Source organism: Mercenaria mercenaria, chromosome 2 (genome assembly GCF_021730395.1).
Source record: "Mercenaria mercenaria strain notata chromosome 2, MADL_Memer_1, whole genome shotgun sequence".
Taxonomy (NCBI): Eukaryota; Metazoa; Mollusca; class Bivalvia; order Venerida; family Veneridae; genus Mercenaria; species Mercenaria mercenaria.
Genome location: NC_069362.1, coordinates 87,602,804 through 87,621,728, shown reverse-complemented (window position 1 = coordinate 87,621,728; position 18,925 = coordinate 87,602,804). Strand labels below are relative to the sequence as shown.

At 34.5% G+C, this 18,925-nt stretch overlaps 1 protein-coding gene across 1 annotated transcript; it reads right to left on the bottom strand.

Annotated features, from left to right (window-relative positions):
- Positions 1-1,320: 1,320 nt before the first annotated feature.
- On the bottom strand, positions 1,321-16,843 carry LOC123564520 (annexin A7-like). Its single transcript, XM_053537151.1, has 15 exons — positions 16,741-16,843; positions 14,303-14,337; positions 13,276-13,444; positions 13,044-13,111; positions 10,147-10,242; positions 9,711-9,797; positions 9,144-9,393; positions 8,837-8,931; positions 8,321-8,434; positions 7,719-7,809; positions 7,216-7,316; positions 5,156-5,245; positions 4,668-4,832; positions 3,739-3,927; positions 1,321-2,415 (listed from the first exon to the last, which is right to left on the bottom strand). The coding sequence occupies exons 2-15, from the start codon at positions 14,306-14,308 to the stop codon at positions 2,290-2,292; spliced, it is 1,647 nt and encodes a 548-aa protein (XP_053393126.1). The 5' UTR covers positions 14,309-14,337; positions 16,741-16,843; the 3' UTR covers positions 1,321-2,289.
- Between the last annotated feature and the right edge of the window lie 2,082 nt (positions 16,844-18,925).

Genomic DNA, 18,925 nt, shown 5'->3' with positions numbered 1-18,925 from the left:
TGTGTCCTTTTTTAAAGTTAAGATGCCCTTGACTGAAAACACTTTTTTTTAAATTGCATTTTGTTGAAAAAATGCTATTTACATTATTCTACAATAACCCCGTTCTGCTTGTTATTATTAAAATCGACACATTTTCTGAATATCTCGAGTAAAACGAGCCAGTTTATGCGTATTTTTGCGGGAAAATTACATACATGTGCCTCCCATGGTGTGCATTCGGTAGACTGCGAGTACATTTTAGTTACATGTCAACGTTACATTTTCGCGTAAATAGAAATGTGATTGAGCTTTTTAAAGCATGTCAGCTGTCTTTCATACTGAATTTGAACAGTTATCTACATATAATTTAAAACACACAACTCAGTTTTGATTGGCCTACACGCTGGTGCCTGTGGCTATTTCGGCGATATCAAAATTACAGATTTTTTTTTGTTTGAAGTTGTTCAAAGAGCAAAGCGTCAAACGGGAAAGATGTTTTTAACGGGTAGTAACATCTTCAACGTTATACGTTGACAACTAACCAAAATTAAAACGAGATGTCACCTCACGACCTGCCAATGGTGTCTAAATTTCACAACTGTTTCGTTTTACAACAGCTCGCCGTAAATAATATTAGAAGAACAGAACTCTATATTTCAAACATGTTGTGACCAAATCCGTTAACTTTTGAAGACCTTCACTGAGTTTTACCACAGGTCGAACGAACGAAACACTCCATAAATTTGGTCTTTTCGTTTTAACATCGTAATGCATAGAATACATTCTGCGAGGACTACTAAAGTGTTCGACTACGAGCCGGTGTTTGTATTGCAATTTATCTTGGTATGCCATTTAAAGTAATCCATCTTCAGATAAGTTCTGGAATACGTTGATATACTGGTATCTCAGGTTTTCCATGTTTATTTCTATTTATAATTTGTTTTTACCACTGCGAGTTTGGTCACTTGCTCATACCTACCAGTGATTAATATGTCATTTAGTGGGGATTTAGGTGAGCATGTCGCAAAAAGTGTTGAATCCCCATAGTTCCCATAACAAATGTTACAGACAGTTCCAATATGGTATACCTCTTTACATAATGCCTTTTATATGTTATGTTACTTTCAAGACACTTTCAAGTGTACCTTCTTGGTAAGTATATAAATGCTCAGTCTAAATTTACGGCTGTCAAAGGTTGAATATCGTCCTCTGTTCTGGTTATAGTCTTTTTTTATCGGTTTCGTTAAGGGCCACTTTACCTTAATGTCGTATGGCGACCTAAAATTGAAATTTATCTCTATATAGGTTTGCAGTTGGAAAAAGTTAGACAGTTAGTCTTGCTTGGAATATTTCTTTTATTGTAGGTAAAATTAAACAATGGTCGCGTTTACTATTGTAACAACATATTAACGTTTGTTTTAATACGTTTAACTTGCAAATATAATTGTATTGTAAGGTATTCTAAAAGCATATCTATTTACTGTCATTATACAGATGCTTCAAATTAAAGTATAAAGTGTGTAAGAAAGCGAGTTTATGTACATGATAATATAATGAAAATACAAGACTTTATCCATTGGTCATCGAGTCTAATGTTACCTTGTCTAACAAACACTGGTAACTATAATATGTCTACTAAAGTTATTTGTACGGTTAAAATTTACAATCTAAACAGTTTTCTCCCTAAAACAAATTTTATTTCATTTTCGCAAATACATTCGTTAACCCGTTTGCCGACCTAACATGGCTATAAGGAACCTTGTTCGTTCTTGTCCAGAGTTGTTGGTCGTGTACAAGACTTACATACTCTCTTGGTATTAAGAAGTCTATTTATGTCATTTGTTCATAATGTCGATGAGATTTTTCTGTGAACACTCGAGGCTTATCTTAACAAGAGTCAGCAGCACAGATATGGGATACCGGTATTGTGTTTTTCAGAAAGTGTGATTAAAGGAAAATTCAAAGACTTCTTATTTTGTTGGGTTAAACGTCACACCGGTACAATTACAAGTCATATGGCACCTTTTCAGCTTTTAACAGAGGATAACCCTACAGGTATTTTTTCTGGCACGGGTGTGTACCTAGGTAGCACCCCAGACCTTACATAAGCCAGCTGGATGGCTTCCTCACATGGAAGAGTTCTACAACCAAAGAGAAGATTTTATAGCTGAGAGAAATATTTCTAAGGTAGGCTAACGAGTGTAATGCCAGTCTACCTGTATTCAAGACTTGTTGTAGTTTTAACTAACTTTGATACGCAATATGAAAAATAGTTTTCTACATCTACTTTATCAGTTTAAACAAATGTAGTTAATTTTCGCCAACAAGTGCTTGTAGGATTTTCTTGAAGTTAAAGCTCGTATCTTCCTTGATGTACCGGAATAGCGTTTTGTGAGTCAATTCCAAAAATTCCGCCTTGATCTGCACCATGTCAATCTGGAAGGCATAAATGTGACCATCGGTTATTTACATGAAGACGTCTCTAGTTAAGAAACGTACTTTAAAATAATTCTAGATTAAAATGTACTCAGAAAACACCTCTACATTATTTACAAGTAAATTTTAATAAAGAACAAATTAGGAAAGAGAGTCAGTTTAACTTGCACAATGTCCCGACTCATAATTAACACATATTTTCTTTAGAAGGAAGGTGCGTATAGCTTTTCTTCAGTACGACAAAACTGACCTATTTTTCTTTGTCTGTATAATAATTGATCATTAACCCTTACCATGCTAAATTTCTATAATGGACTGGTCCATCTTCTAATTTGGGCAGTACCATTTATCATTTGAAGGGGTGTTTACTGAAAATTTACTGACTGAACAGCGAACAGTGCAGACCATGATCAGACTGCACAGATGTGCAGGCTGATCTTGGTCTGCGCTGGTCGCAAAGGCAGAATCACTTGCCGCCAGCAGGCTAAGGGTTAATAATACCCTACTAGATACTGGTTTCAGAAAATACACTGTAAAATAATTTGAATGAAATTCAGTGGTGATTTTAAGTGGACTTAACCATGTATTGCACATTTCATTACCTCTCATGAACAGACTAAATCAAACCAAGTCTGCTATCATTTTTGCTTAGTTGCGTTATATGCTGCGAAAAGCTTCTAGCAGATTTATTTACAACCAGCAGTCTTTATGTGATGTGTGGCGGCTGTAAGAAAATCTCCCCGTACTGGACTCAGTGTTGTTATATTTTCAGGTCCTTTGAGATCATGGAGTCCATTCAATGTTTATGAATAATGGAATTCCTCTTTAGCCGGTTCTGGGAGGCGTCAGGTAATGGAATTCCCCTTTAGCCGGTTCTGGGAGGCGTCAGGTAATGGAATTCCCCTTTAGCCGGCTCTGGGAGGCGTCAGGTAATGGAATTCCTCTTTAGCCGGTTCTGGGAGGCGTCAGGTAATGGAATTCCCCTTTAGCCGGTTCTGGGAGGCGTCAGGTAATGGAATTCCCCTTTAGCCGGTTCTGGGAGGCGTCAGGTAATGGAATTCCTCTTTAGCCGGTTCTGGGAGGCGTCAGGTAATAGAATTCCCCTTTAGCCGGTTCTGGGAGGCGTCATGGGTGTTACACATTTCATTAGTTCTCAAGAACAGTCTCAATAAAACCGTGTTGGTTACTTTTGCTTGGTTGCATGCTAAGCTGCCAATAGGAAACGGACATTACGAAAGACAAAAATAGATCTTGTTAGTTAAAACCTCATTTTTTCTGTCCATTAACTAGCTAGTAACTCTTACTGAATCTATAAATGTATACCTCTGATCTTGAAGCTATTATTCGGATCAAAGTTTTTTCATCTGTACCAAGTCCTTTCATAGCTTTCAAGAGTTTCTGAGCAAAGAACTTTGGCCTGTTCATCACACTCTGAGCCACAGCCTTAAGTCCTCTCCGATAGTCCCCGGATGTCTCGCTATCCACAGCATGGCGTATATCTGCTTGAGCTATCTGCAATTAAATGGTTCACCAACGTTTTCCAGTAACAGGTAATATCAGTTACGAGTGTAAGAATTTCGACCTACATTTTATTTGTACAGAGTATTATGATGAACAGATATTGCCGTGCACCACTATCACTTATTAATAATTTAAATACTAGAATACCTTCTGGACACGCAAGTATTCAATTTCAAAAATTGAAAGACATCAAACAAATTAAAAAGATCAATAACAACTAATTATCATCTAAACTAAAAACAAGTCAAAATACTTTTTAGTATGTAACCATTTTTACTTCGAGAAAAAAACAAGAGTTGTCAGAGGAGACAGCGCTCTCGGCTGTTTCTTTGCTGGATACTGCTGGATAGGGACAGAGCTAAGGAAGCTAGTGCTATCAATGAAGTGATTAATGCGTCAAGTGATAGCGTAATTATATGGAATAACTTAAATAAGTTTTAATCAAATGCATTTTTAATCACAGCGATAGAGTGTGCGAACAAAGCTAACTTAAAAATATTAGTTAATTCGTATTGCCAATCTTAAATTTTTTCATCTTTAGATCGGTTACAATTAAAATAAAATTGTTGAATTATATATTTCTAAACGCAACACTTGCGTCAATGTGCATTAACGTGTACTTGCCCTTTTGAAAATGTCTGCACTAGAGAGACACTGATATAGCAATATCATATGACTTACAAAAAAGGCGAATATGCTGACTTTCCAAAGAACAACAAAGCAAAAAGTACCTTTACATATTCATCATAAATTGCTCTAAGTTGATAGAAATCTCTTGTAGCAAAGATTAGATTGAAAGTTTCTTCATCTGTTCCCCATCTGGCTTCTCCGGCATCGAAGAGTCTCTTCGCATCACGCTGGGCTGTTCTTTGATCAGAGAGCTTCGCGTAATTTACCTGAAATTCAAATAAGATTCACTGAAGAACTTTCATAAATCACTCGGCTTTTCTCATACATACATAATAACACTAAACAAACCAATCGATGTTTAAAACACTTTGCAGTCATGGTTGCAGTAGCAAACAAAGGAGTGACATAAAATGCACCTATATTTATAGAAACTAAAATGACTTTTGGGTGATCAAAATAACATAAAAAAGCCTAAGATGTGTCTACAATGCAGAAACATTGAAACAAAAAGATATTCTCTTAGATGCTTAATTAAAACACTATCTTCTCAACTAAATCTTTGTTATAAAATAACTTTGTAAATTCTCACCTCAAACATTCCAGTACCATCACCGTTAGCATTTTTTATTTCTTCAACGGCATTTTCAAGCTTGTCTCGGTCTATTTCGTACCTGTTTCCCTGAATGAAAAAAAAACAACAACAACCCTTATTACATATTACAATAAACACTATTTACGCAAACATACAAATATTGGGATTGAGACGACGTGATGAAATAAATGTAAGTGAAAGGTAACAATTTTGTTTACGTTTAAAGCTAAACGTAACGCCTACTATACTATGACAGCAACATAGTGTTATTGCGCCATATATTATCAATACTTCTTGAAAAATTGAATTCGAAAATGTAGCAATGGAAATAAATGTGCCTACTTGGTTTAGGAGGTGACAAAGACAAAAGCTGCTGATTGCATATATTGTTCATGTTATAAAACGTGTTTTCTAGATTTTTAGAAAGAATACTAATTACTATGAATTAGACAAAACGGAAGTGGTTATGATAGTGCAGAGTTAATTACAAACATCTAAATAGTTACTAAGTAACGGTGTGGACGGCAACAACCATATGGGTATATCAATGAATAGACATTGAAGAACTTGCTCTTCCTAAGGTATTTGGAGTATTATCAAGTGATAAGGGTTATTAGGAATACGGAAAACGTGATTTAGAACCAGGAAATGCCAATGATTATAAAATAGTGAAAACTCTGGTGGAGGGATAACACAATATACTTAAAAAGGTTTGTGCAACCGAATTGTATTGAATAAGTTATGAATCTCAAATTCACCGATCATATCAATTGCACTGTCGTCTGCTATATGTGACTTCAGCTGTAGATGATTCATAGGGCGGCTAGTTTTGTCTAAACTTGCAACTTCAAACGGATAAAAAAACATAAAAATGATATGCTAAATACAAAACCAACAGTCATTTAAACTAAATTAATTCCTTTCACTTTAATTTATACTGATAACTTGACACCTTGCACTGTGCAAAGTATAGATGTATTACCTATAAGTATGTTACTTTGAAAGATATTTTTCTAACAGTACATGATTCACTATGTGTACGTGTATCACATTATAAATAGAGCACACCATTATATAACAGTACAAATGAGCCGCGCCATGAGAAAACCAACATAGAGGCTTTACGACCAGCATGGATCCAGACCAGCCTGCGGATCCGCGCAGTCTGGTCAGGATATATGCTGTTCGCTGACGGTTTCTTTAATTGCAATAGGCTTTGAAAGCGAACAGCATTGATCCTGACCAGACTGCGTGACTGGATCCATGCTGGTCGCAAACGCACTTTGTTGGTTTTTTCTTAGCGCGGCTCAAATGTATTATATCATCGTTTTCAAAAAAAAGTGTCTTCTGTATCTAAACGTTTATCAATTTATGTAAAGTGCTTCGATTTAACGATCAACTACACTGGATTTTATATCATTAAGAATAGTCTCAACATAACGTACCTCGGAAACATACATTGAGGATTTTGTTTCAGTGTCATATTGGTATATCTTTCATGAATGAACACCAGAAGCAGTATTTTCACGAGATTTAGTGTGTTGTCTATGATTTTACATGTAAAACAAATTTTCTTTTTTAATCAAATTTTGACTAAATGTACACATTTATAGCTTCTTACAAATGAAAAATATATTCGATATTTTTCACTGTAAAAATACCAGCTATGTTACACTAATTCACTGAAAAACCTGTAATAAAACGAGTTACTGACTGAAATTACATAAATATACAATGAATCTTTATCATTGCAAAAAAATGAGCAATGCCTCCTTCACAAAGATTAAAGCGCGATGCCTACTGCTGCTGAAAATATTCCAGCGTGTTGATAGTATATGCAAAGCATTTGTGAAATGGTCCACAGATCTGAATATTTCATGCAAATGTAACATGCAAGACTGATGATGAAGCAAAGTTTGATACAGGCGTGCCCGGGTCAGCTAATAAATTAATGACCAAATGAAATTATCAAACTGTTTCAAAACTTAAGAAGAAAAATAATTGGAAGACTGGACAGTATAAAAGAGAGACAAAATCTAATACAAAAAAAAAGTCACCTGTGCTGCTGAAATTAGCAATCTTTTGAAATCACCACTTGTATCACCAGAGATGTCGTCATCAAGCTGAGTCTTTTTTGCAGGTTTGCCGGGTTTTGCAACTAAGTAAAACAACATTTAAACAGTCAAATTTAATAAATCTGAGCAAAGTTTTTAAATCACTAAAGATCCCCGTGTTCTTACTTTGAAAAACAAAACCAAACTTTTCTGACCATTGTCTTTAAAAACATTTCAAAACTGTGTTGCAATTTCGCTAGTTCATTCTTTTGATGAAAATCACAATTATGTTATATTACCTTTGCCTGCAGTACTTGCTCCAGCTTAATAAAGAAATTTTCTACAAGATGCTACATTTTACAATTCTATCTTCGTTGACCTATAGTTGTATGCATCTAGCAAGCATTTACTTTCATTATAAATTCTATTAATACAACATGCAACTGTAAGAAGACAATAATCAAAAGAAAGTTTAAAACTGGAAATACAAAGCATATAAATGATACCTTCTCCATATACATCTCGCATTTCCTGAATCTGTCGGTTTGTCCTTGTCATCAATATCTCAATCAAAGCTAACTCATCTGTTCCAGCTCCCTGTAAAAGTTAAAGGACACGTATTCTGTTTGTTTTAATGACACATCAGTGTCAGGGGAAAGATCAATTTTATGAATTAGTTGCATAATAAATAAAACTTGTAAAATATTTATTTATTTATTTATTTATTTATTTATTTATTTGGGTTTTACGGCGCACCAACACAGTATAGGTTATATGGCGCCAAACAGGACTACAAATAAAACTTGTAAAATGCATGCACTTCCTCTTAATGCCATATGCCATATTGTGAAGAATTAACAAACCACTTTAAATACATGTAGTTTCAAAGCTATGGTCCAGGCAAGCTGTCCGTATAGCGTTTCTACTAAATATCGGTGTCCCGATACAGATCAGTATGGCTGATGATAGTTGTTAGTTGTTACAACAGTACAAATATTCAGTCTATATTTATCTCAAAATAGATCGTTTCTTTTGAATTTGAATTTTGAAGACAAAAACAATTAACAAGTACTTACTAAATTGTAAATAATATATGAATAAAGCTTACATAAATGGCTTCCTTGACACATTTAGCGTCAAAATGGGCTGGGGATACAAAGCAGGCCACTATAGCATCCTTGTAATCACCACTCAATTCACTCTTTATTTCCTTAATCAAATCCTGTAATGTTACAACAGTTCACTGTTTCATACTACACAAAATAATACGAGGGCTGAACGCAATACTGTATTAACTCCTATTAAATAAAGAAGGACTTGCGACAGTATTGCGTTCAACCCTCGTATTATCATCTTCATAATATGACCATTGTCTGTTTCTTTTTACTACAAATGTTTTAAGTAATTAGTCTGGTATCTATGCATTTTATTTCAAGCTACCATAAAAGCCGGTAAGGAAAGAAGATCCAAATGGATACATAATCCAAGCTAGATTCCTTAAAATCTAAATCTAATTGCCCATTGGACCATCTTTAATGACAAAATTCGTCATTGTAACAAAAGACTTGTCAAATCTGCTTGGTTCTGTTATTTTCTAGTCTTACCAAAAGAGAAATCTACACACCTTGCCATACAATGTTTTGAACATGACCTTCAGCTTTTGTCTTTGTGCGTTACACCGTGTAGCCACTATATGTGTTATAATTTTTTCAGTCGTTCCTAGCAATACAAAAAATCAGGTGTAGAAAGTCGTATAGCCAGTTTACATTAACAATGTGTAATACTTGATAAAAAAATGGAATTTCTTCATGAACATAGCATTTATCAAGATTAAGAATTTTACTTGATTAGATTGTTTTACAGGACTCAATTTTTATAAATTCTATGATTCTTATTATATCTCTACATAGTTTGAGGCAGCAATGTTTTACCTGCTCCTTTCATTGCCACATTAAGATATTCGCAGTCGGCTTCTGGGTACCATTTTTCACCCGCAAGATCTGTGTCACGCTTTTCCTTATAGAATGCCACTACCATATCGTCTGGTGGGTATTTGTCTAAAGGAACAACTGTACCCTGTGCCATCTCGAGTGTTGACGTTATAGCGTACCGCCGCAGTAGCTCATCAATGAAAATATTCTTCATTTTGGTCTTCACTTCATCGTCCAACACTGGCTTCTCCTAGGTAAATGTATCAACCAATTAGTTCCACTATGTCATGTCAATTCTATCCCTTACCGTATCTAGTACTCTACTTTTTTCATTTGCATTGTAATCTTTCTGAGGCTATGAAATAATAAAGATTTAGAACTGTATACATTTGTATACTGCAGTGCATATGTAACCACTTATCCCTAAATCTCTTTATTCAGTGATACAACATCCGAAAACATGACTATCTAAATTTATTTGAAATTCGTATATAAAAAAAATCAGTTTGCATGGCTTTGACATATTTAAGACCAGTCTTGAATTTGTACAAGGATTTTGATACATACTTCCCTCGCTTGGGCATTAGGCTCCTCAGTCTGCTGTGGATCTGTGTCAGGGGCCTGCGGGGGTTTCGGTGCCTGGTAGCCCATTTGCTAAAATTTAAATGGCAACAAGTTCGATTATTTTACCAGGAATAAACATAGTTATACAAAAAAGTATAATTTTACAATGTAAGAGTTATCATCATCATCATCATTACCATCATTACCATCATCTATCAACATTATCACTGTAATCCTGAAAACTTTAAAATCATGGTTTCAAAATAAATGAAACATACGATAAAATCTGTAAATTATTGCTAATCAGTTTATTTCAAATATCCTACAAATTAATCAACCTACCACTATAACGTCAGTAAATATTTCTGCAATAATGTATATACACTAATTTAAGCACAAAATTAAAATCATTTTATCAGGATGAACTTGTATTCCATACCTCATACATGTACCGTTGCATATTCATTTCCATCTGATGTTGAACATACGGTTGATGAGAGTAGGATTGTGGGAGCTGTGGTGGCTGAGGGGGTGGCTACAATTTAAATAATAGTGATTACTGAACTGTATCAGGACGATATTCACTGCAAGATTATTAAAACGATCCCCAAAGAGACATCATTATGCATAATAAGAGGTCACTAGGCTGGGCAAAGCAGTAAGCTTGTCTAGGCAAAGCAGAACCAAGTAGATCTAGAGGTTGCTCAAAGCGTAACTTCTTTATGAGTTGGTCAGTAATATAGACGGAATGAATTAAGATGAAGTAGAGCAAAACACATCTTTTTATGATGGGGCTTCTGTGTATAAAATAATACTGGGAGAAACAACTAACCGTGGTAATGATCTGGGGATGGAAAAACAACTAGGGGAAGTAACTAGGGAAGAATAAACTAACAACTTTTGCTTCCGTTTCTTTTATTTCTATACAAAAGAACTCGGGGGAAAAACTAATGTGGGGAGGGCAAAGGAATTAATGGGGAAAAGCAACTTGTTAATTTTTCCCTCGTTCTGTGAATAAAAGCTAAGGAGGGCAACCAGCTAAAGGTGGGGACAAAACAATTGATTTTTTACCGGGGAAGAAATCCACCGGTTGACGTTTTCCTCGCCGGAAAACTGGCTTGGGGAAAAACTGGACTGTTACGTACATCGGGTCCAGAAGCATCGCGAATAGGGCGGGTGTAAATACGGGAAGACTTAAATAAATTTTAAAGTCCTACAATTAGAATGGTGCATTTTAGACAATTTTGGATAGTCATATATTGAGCAAACTATTTGTGCTTTATTCACAAAGTACACCCTATCCGGCAGATAACTTGAAAATGTCGGACACATTGTTTTACCTTAAATTTGTATCCGTCAAAAGAAATTTTCAGTGGGGACCCGCAAAAATATATCTCAAGAAAACAACAGCCAACAAATCACGATCAAGAAGCATGTAACGGGATGGCATATATGGCAGTTATATATTATGGAGAAGAGGTTCGGGAAATTTTGAAATCCTACAAGTGAAAAGATGCATTTTAAGTCAAATATTATAAACATAAGCTATACAACCAGTGAGTGTGATTTATTTGCACAACAACCACACTGGCTAAGGGTTGTAATAGGAACACTTCGACTTTTCAAAATATATGGATTTATTTTTAATTCATCATCAAAAATTATTACAATAGGTTTTTTACTATTGTTAAATCATGGCCCGTGTCGGAGGTACATGAACACCCCACCCACTTCCACTCTCCTAGAAGTCTTTTCGGGCGGAAGTAGTTCCAGGATAAGTGCGTTTTCTTCGGATAAAATTTACATCATAATGGGGCCCTTAGAAAACACTCATCACTTGCAGGTCTACGGAATGCCGTTAATACCAGTTCCTGTGATTACCAATATTATAAGACGCAATATCTATATAACAAGAGCTGTCACAGGAGACAGCGCGCTCAACTATTTCAATGCTGGATAGTGAAACTGGGCACATCTGAGGAAGCTGGAGCTGTCACTGAAGTGTTTAATGACTCCAATGTGGATGAAGATATTGCACAATAGCTTGATTCTGTGTCAAAAGTATTAAGTTATAAGAGAGATAAAGATAAAGTGTATCAAAACAATAAATAAGTATTATTCTAAGCAAAAAGGGGGCATAAAATATTGGTGCAAGAGTTATACACCTTGTATCATATGATGTGGGTAATGATGTCGAACAACTTCTTCAAGTTTGAATCAAATCTGTTTAGTAATTACTAAGATATAGTGAAGATGCATCAAAATTAACCTTAAATTCTAAGTAAAAGGGGTCATAATTCATGAAAAATTGGTGCCAGAGTTATGCACCTTGTGTCATATGATGTGGGTAATAAGGTGGAACAACTATTTTAAGTTTGAATCAAATTCATGTAGTAATAACTGAGATAGAGTGAAAGTGCACCAAAACTTTAACCTGAAATTCTAAGTAAAAAGGGAGATAATTCATCAAATATTGGTGCAAGAGTTATGGATCTTGTTTCGTATGATGTGAGTGATGATGTTGAACAACCATTTTAAATTTGGATCAAATCCATTTAGTAATAACTGAGATAAAGTGAAAGTGCATCAAAACTTTAACCTGAAATTCTAAGTAAAAGTGGGGGATAATTCATTAAATATTGGTACCAGAGTTATGGACCTTGTGTCATATGATGTGGGAGATGATGTGGAACAACTGCTTTCAGTTTGAATCAAATCCATTTAGTAATATTTAAGATAGAGTGAAAGTGCATCAAAACTTAAACCTGAAATTCTAAGTAAAAAGGGGGATAATTCATGAAATATTGGTGTGAGAGTTATGGCCCTTGTGCTATATGATGTGGGTGATGATGAGGAATAACTATTTTAAGTTTGAAATAAATCCATCAAGCAATTACAGAGATAAGGAGAAAAAACAGAAAGTGTAAAAAAACTTTAACGAAGGTTGAGTAGGATAGCTCTCCATATACTTCGTATAGTCGAGCTAAAAATGGATGCGATGTTTTATTACGACTTTAATACACCTGAAATTGCACATTTTTTTTGCTAAAGGTTATTATTTTAAAGAAATCTCTTCACGGTATTACTCAGTGGTTATTTATATCAGCCAATTTCAACTCCTCAACCTCTTACGACTTTATTGCATTTAAGCAATATAAATTGAATTATCATTTTTTTCTAAAACTCAAAAGGTGTTATCAAATGTAATGTTTTGTTCAATGTCATACTCGCAAAATGAGCTTACTGTAAAATTTGACGAAGTAACAATTGAAACATAAAAAGGTAGAATCGATAAAAAGGTACGTTAATAAGACTTCACATTTTTTCTCAACATACCTCGTTTCCCATTGGGTAACCTGTACTCATCTGCTGGATAGCTGGACAATGATATCCAGGGGCACTACCTACAAGAAACCAAACGGTTTGGTTGAAATATAGTATATGTACTCCAAATCATTTTAGGAATGTGAAGAATATAACCTTAAATAGAATACTGACTTGAAGCTGAATTATATACAAACGTAAAATATTTCTCAAAATAAATTAAACTTGCTTTAACAAAACTTACCATAACCGGTATAATTATTGTAGGCACTTTGTCCAAAGGCTCCATAACCTCCTCCATAGTTCCCCATGGGTACAGGTGGTGGTCCAGAACTCACATAATGTTGTGGTTGTCCGTAGTTACCATAACCTCCATAAGTTTGATAGCTCCCAAAACCTTGTGGGTAGTTACTCTACCAAGAGTTGACATCATATAGTTTAATATTATTCATATATGATATCCTTATGTTTAAAATTAGAAGACAGATATCGTGTAAAAAACTTTGATATTTCTGCATTGAAATATGTCATCCAGAAGAACATACGTCAACATGAAGTGACTGATATTTTACAGAGCATGAAATTAATTGCTAAACGTGTTTTCTTACTTGATGCTAAAAAGGTAAGTCTTGTCTGAACCATTGATCTTGGAGATGCGAATACTTAACACGAAGTTTCATTGGAAGTTATAGCTGAGGAATGAAATACAATATAGCAATGCACATGAAGCAGTAAGTGACCTTGCCTGTTACATGAACATTTGATCCACAGATCCGACTCTTGCTTGTGACAAAACTTCTTGGCATGCTTAATTAATTTAACCCCATCCCACACTCTGGAACAAGAAATCGTTTCAAACATGTCGGACATGCGAAATACTACATTGTACTTGAATTACATGAAAACTATAGGTGCCCTTCCCCACTGTGTCCTTGGATGTATGTATCTGACTCTAATGCGTAGTAAACTTTTCGTTATGCTAAACATGTATGTAAGGTTTCGCTGGAATCCCTTGTATCATTTAAAAGTTAACTGCTGAGACACAGCTAGTGTTTTGAGGAACTTGCAGTAGGCTACAATGCGATTTATGTACAACTACCTCGGGGGCATGAAGGGATTCATAAAAAAGATGTTCAGATATAACAACTGCCAACCCTTCAACGTAAATAAATAAAGAATTACACATTCCCTGGTTCTCCTTAATTAAGAGAGTATATTCATTAGAATACCTTACAATGTCAATCAAATAAATCATTATATATCTTTCCTACCTGCATGATTTGTTTTAAATCCAGGCTTTAAATCCCTGCAAAACAGCAATATAAAGATTGAAAATGATATTTTATTTTGAAAGTTGGATAACTGCAATTCTACATACGTTTATGGAGATTTTTACGGAAGAGCATTAGTGCCAGATGTATGTTATTTATTAAGTCGAAATTTCGAGTTACGTATCTCGAAATTTCGAGTTACTAACTACAATAGTTTACGTTGATGTATAGGTCCTGGCCAAGATTAGGTACCTGGTGTATCCATCGGGTAGCCCTACAGGGTCACATGATTAAGATGACCGGGCAGCGTTTGCTCATAAAAAATATCACTATTTAAAACCATGTTTAAGTCTGAAAGGTTTTCAACTAGTTTGAGCCCATACGGCAAGGAAATATAGATATACTCTACATGAACGTGCAGTAATGAGTCTGACCAAGATTGGGTACCTGGATAAATCTAGATTTTGAGGAGAGGTCACAGAAGGTGACCGGGCAGTATTCAAACTTAGAATATTTCAATATTTTGACCATAACTGGAAGGTTTTCGACCTAGTTCGAGCCCCTACTACCTGAACATACTATACATGTATATATCCTTGATACAGTTTGAAATCTGGAGTAGCTCTAGGGCTATGGGGTACGTCATACATTGATGTATGGTAGTATGTGTAGATAGATGATTCTACTTCGAAGAGTCAAAAGCCGTCCATTACATTTTTGGCATTTGACAGACGGACAGACGTTCAAATTTTGCGGATAAAAGGGCAAGATATCAAGTCGAAATATCATGTTATAAACTTCAAATTTCGACTTAGTATCTCGAAATTTTGATATAATGTTATTCAATCTAGTTTGGTTAAAGGCTCATTAAGAGCTTAATATGTTGTTTTGTTACATGCCGCGCTGACTTTAAACAAAATTCATCGCGTCCCCCTTTTCATTGCTTGGAATTCACATGTAAAATATCAAATGAATGTAAATTTTTAATATACTGATCGCTGTCTTAAACAAAATGACTCTTGACGAGTTATAACTGCAGATTTGAGAAGTAGCCACATAATATATGCAACGTCCACATGAAACGCCAAAACACCGAACCATTAATAAAGTCTTTATTATTCCAGGCGCCGTCATCAGTAAATGCCATGATAAAAGGTAGGCACAGAAATGAACTACACATAAAAATGCAAATCGATACTATTTGGTAATAAAGAATATTTTGAACGCCTCTGTGTTTTGCTACTTGATTGGACCTCTCTAAGGGAAGTTAACATTACATTGTATATCCGATATCGAGTTCGGGTATTTTAAATAGAACGTAAAGCATGTACATTTTGACCAATTGTATTTTTTTTTGTTTGCAGACAAGATACGGAATCTCAACTGATGTATTATCCCGGCACAACCAGTTTTCAATCGCTTAACAAGTTTTCTGTGCAGTTTTGTACAAATGCAAGTCCAAATCTTTGGTTTATTGTCTAACACTTTCTATCAGCATAAGTGCTATAAAAGCATACCATTTAAGTTTCAAGCTTCTAACTGATCGAATCCCTGGCAGGATGATTTTGAAAGCCATCAGTAGGAAGTCATGCTGAAAATTTACAACCTAAATTCAACCGCAGGTGGTATTTTCCTTCCAGCAAAATGAAAAAGCACTAAACTTTTACTGTAGTTTCATTACAACATTGCAAACATAACACACCCAAAATTCAAGTCTGGCAACAAACACTAAAACCAACATGGCAAATCAATATACTGTAGGTACACTTGCCTAAATTGGCACCTAAATTACAGGGGGTAGGGTAAAGTAAATGGCAGCCAAAAGTTAGTGCATTATCTAAAGAACTATATCATGTGCTCAATTACTCCAGAGAACCAGGGTGTCACATCTGCTACATTGATAGCTGTCACATATGACGATGTATTATATAATTGCTAAGCTTTTGACACTCCAAATATTTCAAATTGCTTAGAAAATGAAGAAAACTGTTGCAAGGACAGGCATCATGATTGCATTGTCAAAATAATTTAATAATAGTATGCTTCACAATTCTGGCAGTAAGCATGTGTTAAGCAATAAACATTTAGTGCAAAAGATATATAAATACTGATATTGGCTTAAGCAAGAATAGGTAGTAGACTAGGAAAGACGCAGGTTTTTTAGTAATAAGAAAAACCTCATGAAAACATAGTACTGCTACATAAATGGAATTTGTATAATTTTCTAAGTACCAAAACTGAAGGAGAATAGGTTCATAACATGTTCTGTCTCTTCTGTAAACAGTGAAACAATCACAACTGATAAATTTGGCTTGTAAAGATTTTTATCATACAAAGTCCTGGGTGGTTGAAAATAGGTTGTGTGGGGATACTATCAGAACCTGTTACGTTTTAATAAAAAAAACTACGGAATAAACACTGTCATTTAACTTTCTTACCTGGCTCACGCTTCCGTAGTGATAATGTAAACAAATAAATTGGCGTGTTTGAATGAAATGATTTTGAACAATTCTAACTTTAATCGAACGAGACCATCTCGGGAAGAAATATAGCATGTTAAGGTAGTTCTGCACGTTTGGATCGAATTTTTTTCTACAATGTAGAATTTGATTAAACTCTGATTTTTCAAAATTTCAGAATATACCTAGAAAATTAAACAAATAAAAAAGATAGAGTCGTGTGCTTGATTTTTTGCTAGACTGATTTGAAAAAATTGGACCTCAGGCAAATTTTTCATAATGGCAGTCTATGGGAAAATCATAACTTTCATAACATTTTCCGAATAGAAATTTTTCTACAATGTAGAATTTAATGAAACTTCCCACAGCTGTAAATAAACATATGGCCAATAATGTGGTGAAATAAAATGTATAGGTCCGTGTGCTTGATTTTGAGATATTTGACCTTGATTAAAGTGAACCGCACTTTTCACGCTAATTTTAAGACATTATTTTGAATTTTTAACGTGTCAGATGTTTTAACAATATATTTTAACTGTAGAAAGACAGTAACAGTGTCATTGTAATAATTTTACTCATAGGTTTCTATTAATTCATAAAATGATTTTCATTTCCGTACGCCGAATCCAGGCTTTATTCCACGTTTTCCGGATAAATGACGTTACGCCATCACCTACGGTTAATCAAACGTGCAGAACTACCTTAATGCTTAACATTTAGATTAAATGAAAAAGGCATAGACTTTAAGTATTAAATGTATTTTATTAATCAGATTGACATTTTGCGATACTTTTAGATATGGTAACTTATTTTAAAGTAAGTATTCGTGTTTTCACCTCTGATATAGATTTCTAACTGTGAGACAACTTGCTGTTTAATTGGTTGATCCATATTCTTTAAACATGTCCGGGTCATTGCAGAATGATACTAACTTCAGTGGAGTACTAGTTACATTTTACTCCGCCTTAATTATAATCTCAAACTTTAATTAAAACCCTAAGTGTTAAATTCATAAATATTAAAATAAAACTTCTTTGTTTTGTAGTCTGTAAAATCCTCTTGAGGATGTGTGGCCATAATATGAATCTGATTTCTGAACTACTGGGATATTATTTATTCCTAAAGTCACTTTATGTTCATTGTAAAAATCTGTTTTACCAAAGTGGAAACTGATAGGTACTTGAAAATGCTGCTCTCTGATTGGTCACTTAAAATTCCTGATGTCATGTTAATATTATGAATAGTACTGTGCCTCAAGGGGTATTGTGAAAACTGTCTATGTTGCATTGTGTAAGTTGTCAGCAGTTATTCATAGATAATGCTTGTACTGATATAACAACCAGACTATAATAAAAGATTGTATCTTGTTTGAGCTCTTAACAACTTTACAATTTAGAGGTTACTAGTCTTTTCCAGCATGTAACAGGGACCAAAATGTTTTAAAAACATCATAAGCAAAATCCTTCAAGTGTAGATACAATGTTAAGTACATAATGCTTTTCAAAAACTGCCCACCGTTTAAATAGATATTGCACCGAGTACATTATTAATAAAAATTAAATTAAGTACTTTCTAAATTTTGAAAAGTCTAGTAAATGATATTGAGGAGCATCACCTTATACAATTAACCTTTAGCCTGCTAAATTTCTAAAATGGACTGGTCCATCATTCAATTTGGGCAATACCATTTATCATTCAAAGGGATGTTCACTGAAAACTTATTGACTGAATAGCAAACAGTGCAGACCATGATCAGCCTGCACGGACGTGCAGGCTGACCTTGATCTGCATTGCTCACAAAGGCAGAATCACTTGCCGCCAGAAGGCTAAAGGTTAAAAGAATTTCCATTATCTGATGGAAAGTATTACAGTTTTTAATTTTATTATGAAAATAAAATCTAGCAGCTAATCTATTTGTAGCAAATTAATACAACACAATTAGTGTTCAGCTATACATTCAAATTACAATTACTTGTGAGATTTTCAATTTTGGCAATTTCAGCCAGAATGTGTAATAAGTCACTCTACTTTGATCTTTATATTACTTAGATTTATTTTAGTAATGCCACTTCATTTAAACAGTTGAATGGATATACAGATATTCTAAGGGGCTCAGTTGCTTAGTTCATCAATCATATAAAATTAGTTTGATCAATCATATAAA